Consider the following 6,206-nt stretch of genomic DNA (forward strand, 5'->3'; position numbering starts at 1 on the left):
CTAACATTTAAATACTCTGTTACTAGGAATTCAGACACTAAAAAATAAATCTTAAAAAAAAAAGGAATTCAGACACTTCAAATTGCTCTGAAAACTACCTTCAGTTTTTTCTTGTTTAGTGTCAGCTTATCTATTATTCTACTATGCATATTACTGATTGTTTTTTTTTTAATTCATGTCCTTATAGATATGGTAGTTATGGGGTCTACTTGCTTAGAGTGGTTATAACTTATTCCTGGGCTGAATAGTCCACTACCTTATTTTAATTTTTCGTATAGCTTTAACTCTTGGAAAGGAAATAAACACTCTATGTAACTTATTTGTAGGACTGATAAATATTAGAAGATGAACATAGTACTATTTTAAGTTGTTTTAACATTTAGGAGTATTTATCAATAAATTATAATTTTTGTTTAGTCATATCTAGACATAATATAAATTATCTCAAGGATGGCCTATTATCTGCTTTAATGTTTTTAGAGAATTTTTTTAATTTTTTGTTTGTTTTTGATGAATTTTAATATATTTTAATTAAGCCAATGTCTCACTATGTAGCCAAGGACTGGTAGTTTTCTGTCTTAGACTTCTGAATGCTGAGATTATAGGTATGTGCCACCATGCCCAGCACAACTCCCTATTATAAAATGTGTACATTTGTAATAATGGCAGTCACATGAAAATTCTTGTGATTTACACATAAAATTTCTTGTTATACAGGTACATTATCAGAAATAATATGAAAAAGGAAATTAACCTAAGCTAATACAACATTTGGAACATCAGTTTATCATCTACAGCTTGGATTGTTTAAGTCTGTAGTAAAGTGTAACTTTGCTCATGAGCCCAGACAAGACTCCATGAAATAGGAGTGAGTCCTAAAGTGACTCACTTGGGAGGCAGAGGGAGGAGTCATTCTCAGCTACATAGTGAGTTCATAGCCAGAACAGGAAGAGTTCCAAGCCAGCCTGGGCTGCATAGTATTGGGACAGGAAAGGGTGTGTGTATGAGAGAATAATAGATAGTAGAAAATTGCTTTTAATTTTATGAATAGTAACCAGCACGTCCAAAGTTCTAGAATGGACAGAAATTGCTAGATGTGACCTTCTCATATGTGCACCTGTGTTCACACATGCACACGTATACACACACACATATGCACACTTATATACACATACACTCTCTCTCTCTCTCTCTCTCTCTCTCTCTCTCTCTCTCAAGTGAAGAGTTCTAAGACTATTTTTTTCCTTTTGGGGAAGAATTGTATCAATATGGCTTTAATAATCTGGATATGATAGTTCATATTTGTAAACCCCATCATATGAGAAGCCGAGGCAGGAAGATTGCCCCAGTTTTAATGATAGCTTTAGACTATGTCATGAGATTAATGTTAGGGTGGACTACAGAGCCAAGACCATATGAAATCAGAAACAATTTTTAATGTTAAAATAATATAAATATTTCAGAAGAAAACAAAAATTCTCAGACCTGAATCTGTTTTAATTAGAAATCAAGACTTTTGCATTGGTGAATCGTTGGTGTGTTGACAGAAATAGAATTTCTACTTTTGAGTAATTCCTGATGATCTGTTTGTATTCTTGGACTACATCATTGACATTGGGGTGCACATCTGTAATCCCAGCACTCAAGAAGCAGACGGAGGAAGATCATAGCAAGTTTGAGGTCCACGTAGTCTATATATATGTAGTTCCAGCACAGCTAAAGTTACATAATAAGACTGCCTCAAACACACATCAAAAGACTGGGATGAACCTGGCAGAGTTCACATTGGATTTGTCTTTAATTGAAACAAGCAGTCTTTGAAGTTCTTTGGTAGGTTACTTGTAGAACCTGTAGCCAGGCATTGAGTCATTTTAGTAGGTGCAGTAGTCTGATGAAACCTGGGTGTGCTAGGCTTACTGCAGAAAGAGTGAGTGGCCAGAGGGTGTGGGTGTGCCTCAGCAAAGTCACCGGACTATTCTAATCTTGATTCTAAAGGACTTGGAAATAATCCAGCTTTATTTTTGTCAGAGAGTACATACGTTCTCAGGAGCCTGGCATGAATGTTTATTGTTGTTATTTTTATAAAATTGAGCAGTCTGCTGTCTTTCCTCAAAACCTGAATTTTAACATAATTTTTTCCTCAAAATTTTTTTTCCTTAAAATTTGCTTTATAAAACTTACAAAAATGAGGAGTAAATCTTTTTTAAAAAAAGGGCAGTGGTGGCACACGCCTTTAATCCCAGCACTTGGGAGGCAGAAGCAGGTGAATTTCTGAGTTCAAGGCCAACCTGGTCTACAGAGTGAGTTCCAGGAGAGCCAGGGCTACACAGAGAAACCCTCTCTCAAAAAACAAACAAACAAAAAAACTTACAAAAAATTTTTCTTGCATGTAAAATACTCTTTGAATGTTCTTTTGTATAATACAAATGTCCAATTTCTGTTTTTTGTTAGTAAATATATTTTAATGTAAATATTAAGTGAATATTAAGCAGGCTTTTTAGCTCTTTTTTTTTTTTAGAAATTGACAATGTTTCACAAATTTTTTCTGATTATGAAATAAATACGTGTGTATTTAAAAATAAATCACTATTTACTTCTGCATGCTGCAGGGTCTTGTGAACACACCTAAAAATAAATAAAATTCTATCACATGCTGAACCCCAAATAGACCTTTTGGGACTAAATAGAGAGACAGAAAGACTATACAACTCTTCATGTTTTTTCCTCTGGGAGAAACCTCAAAATCTGAATTCTGAGCTGGATGTTGACAGTTCCAGTACTTGGAAAGTAGAAGGGTTTTAAGTTTGAAACCAGAATGAGCTATACAATGTGATTCCATCTCAAAAACAATAGCAAAGAACAATAGCAAGTGAATTCTGCAAAGAACATAAATTTATGTACTTTTAATTTTTTTCAAAGTTAAATCACTTGTCACCAAAGCACTTAATACTATGTTACCTGAAAGGAAGAACTCTGTATGAATTAACCAATACGATGAGATTTAGTTATGATTTGGCCATTATTCCTGGAAAACTGCCAGAGCTTATACAGCCAGGTCTTGTAGTCTATTTGGTTTAGAGGATTGTTTGGGTTGGGGACAGGAGCTCACTATGTAGGCCAGTGCTGGCGTTAGAGATGTGTGGCATGGTGTGCAGCTTGATACTTTAGTTCCTACAACACAATTCCAGGGACTGCCACTTCTTAGATGGGGTTTAAAAGTTGTGTATATCAGGCTGGAGAGATGGCTCAGCGGTTAAGAGCACTGGCTGCTCTTCAAAGGCCCCGAGTTCAAATCCCAGCAACTACATGGTGGCTCACAACCATCTGTAATGGGATCTGATGCCCTCTTCTGGTGTGTTGAAGACAGCTACACTGTACCCACATAAATAAAATAAATAAATCTTTTTTTAAAAAAGGAAAGAAAAAAGAAAAGAAGTTTAAAAAAAAAGTCCTGAATATCATGTAAGATTGAGTAGTCTAATTCTTCCTGGCTTATTTCTCTCATTAAGTTTTGATTAATAGGATTAACTTACTATCTTTTAAAGTTTTCTTGTAGTTTTTTTTGTTTTGTTTTTAGTGTAAAGAGGACTGGAGAAAGCTGGTGAGATGGCTCAACAGTTAAGAGCACCGATTGCTTTTCTGAAGGTCTTGAGTTCAAATCCCAGCAACCACATGGAGGCTCACAACCACCAGTAATGAGATCTGACGCCCTCTTCTGAGGTGTCTGACGACAACAACAGTATAGTTATTTATAATATATAATAATAAATCTTAAAAAAAAAAGAGGGCTGGAGATTAGCTTGGTTGATAGAGTACTTGCCTGGTATACATGTTTGATACCTAACATCACATAAACTGGGTGTGATAGCTCATGCTCGTAATTCAAAGGGAGGAGCAGGAGGTTCAGAAGTTGAAGGTCAACTGCAAGTGAGTTTGAGTCCTGTTTGGAATCCATGAGACACCCCCCCCCCCCATCTCACTATAACACCCACTGTCAAAGATTTTTTGACTTACTGTCAAAAGCTCTTATGATTTGGAGTTTGGAGATAGTTTTAAAGACAGGGTCTTTGTAGCCCCTAGATGGCCTGGGATTCACTTAGTAACCCCTGCTGGCCTCAAATTCAGGAACTTCTACCTCATCTTCCCAAGTACCGGGTTAGTAGGGATGTCTAGCAGATTTAGCTTGCTTGAATGATTTGGCTGTACTTTTTTCTGTCTGTACAGGTACATGTATATTTATAAAACTGTCTTAATGTATTTTGCCACCAAAGTAACATATCATTAATTAATACTATTAAATGTTTTGTATGCTGGCTCTGGGCATACCAATATAACCAGTATGATACAATGCAAAACAATTTTGGAGTATCTTCTGTAAAATTATCTTTTTAGTAATTGTAACCATCTCAGACTTCTAAATTTGAGTTTGTAAAGAATCAGTTTTTTTGGTGACACAAAGAGAGAGAGAGAGAGAAAGAGAGAGAGAGAGAGAGAGAGAGAGAGAGAGAGAGAGAGAGAGAAAGGAGGGATTCTTAGAATCTAGATGGTTAATACCAGTTTTCATTTTTATTCTGTGTGATTTTTTTTTAACTTACTAGAATATACTGTGTTAAAACATATTTTAGGGGATTGAGGAGATGGCTCAAGTCTGTAAAGTCATCTTCAGGACCTGAGTTTGGAACCCCAGCATGAAGAAGACAGAGACAGGGAGACCCCTGGGCTTCCTGGCAAGGTAGACAGCGAAATTGGTTAACTAGGTTCAGTGAGAAACCCCGTCTCAAAATATAAGAAGTAAATTTTTTAGACCCAGTTTCAATCTCTAAATTCCATACATGTGCACATGTACCTGCATATAAATATATATATATATACACATCCACAAAAACATCCACACACAAAAATGGTCCAAAAGTACTTAAAATGTATACCATACATCTGGCAAGATGACTCAGCAGTTAAGAGCACTGACTGCTCTCCCAAAGGTCCTGAGTTCAAATCCCAGCAACCACATGGTGGCTCACAATCATCCATAATGAGATCTGACGCCTTCTTCTGGAGTGTCTGAAGACAGCTACAGTATATTACTTATAATAATAAGTAAAAATTAAAAATATATAGAGTAGGAAGTGTATATACTAGTCTTTCATGCATAAAATGTTTTTGCCACATTTATCATACCTCTTTAATTTTTTCTCTTTTTCTCTTTCCCAAAGGAAATTCTGTATCACGTTTTACTTTTCATTCTTGACCCTATTCAGCAATAAGACTCATGGTTTTCTTAGGGAAGTATAATTTATTACAAAATGGTAAAATTTAACTGCTCTTCATAACTTGTCATACCTAAATTCCTCTGGTAAACTAAGACTTATCTAAATTTAATTAGATGTGGATATCTTATAATGCTCTGTTTCTTTTGCAGATTAGCGATGATGAGCCAGGTTATGACCTAGATTTATTTTGTATACCTAATCATTATGCCGAGGATTTGGAAAAGGTGTTTATTCCTCATGGACTGATTATGGACAGGTTAGTAAGACCTCGATTGAAGTTACTTTTAGAGGTGTGTGTGTGAGAGAGAGAGAGGCGTATGTGATATATATGTGAAGTGTATGCATGTGCATGGAATCCACATTAGCTGGCCTACTCTGTTGCTCTCCTATTCCCTTGAATCAGTGTCTCTCACTGAACCTGGGGCATACATACTGATTTGCCTAGGTGGCCTGGTTAGCAAGACCCAGGGATCTGCTTGTCTCTGTCCCCTAGTGCTAGGTTACAAGCAGGTGCCACCACATCTGGTTTTTGTATGGATACTGGGGGATCTGAACTTAGGGACCTGATGCTTGCACAAGTATTCTCACCCACCAAGCCATCTCTCCAGCCAAAAGGGTTTTTTCTTGTATTAATTCTAGCTTAGTAACTGTTGAGTAGTTGATATTTGAATATAAGCTAAGCCAATTTATTAGAATAAATGTTTTCTATTTTTTATTTGTATGTGTGAGTGCTTACATGTATGTATGTGAAGCATGTGCATTCCAGGATGCCAGAAGTGTGATGGATTTCCTGGAATTGGAGTTATAGACCATTGTGAACAGTGGTATATGGGTACTGGGAACTGAACTTAGGTCCTCTGCAAAAACAGCAAGTATCTTAACTGATAAACTATCTTTCCAGCCCCAATGTTTTCTTTTTTTTTTTTTTTCTTGATT

The 6,206-nt window shown here is 36.1% G+C and overlaps 1 protein-coding gene across 1 annotated transcript in view; it reads left to right on the forward strand.

Annotated features, from left to right (window-relative positions):
* Positions 1–5,340: 5,340 nt before the first annotated feature.
* The window catches only part of Hprt1 (hypoxanthine phosphoribosyltransferase 1), a 25,927-nt gene continuing 25,061 nt past the window's right edge, over positions 5,341–6,206 (forward strand). Inside the window, exon 1 of the mRNA XM_031359783.1 lies at positions 5,341–5,526. Within this exon, the coding sequence (XP_031215643.1) occupies positions 5,384–5,526 (143 nt within the window). The 5' untranslated portion in view covers positions 5,341–5,383. The remainder of the gene's footprint in view (positions 5,527–6,206) is intronic.

Source organism: Mastomys coucha, chromosome X (genome assembly GCF_008632895.1).
Source record: "Mastomys coucha isolate ucsf_1 chromosome X, UCSF_Mcou_1, whole genome shotgun sequence".
Classification (NCBI taxonomy): Eukaryota; Metazoa; Chordata; class Mammalia; order Rodentia; family Muridae; genus Mastomys; species Mastomys coucha.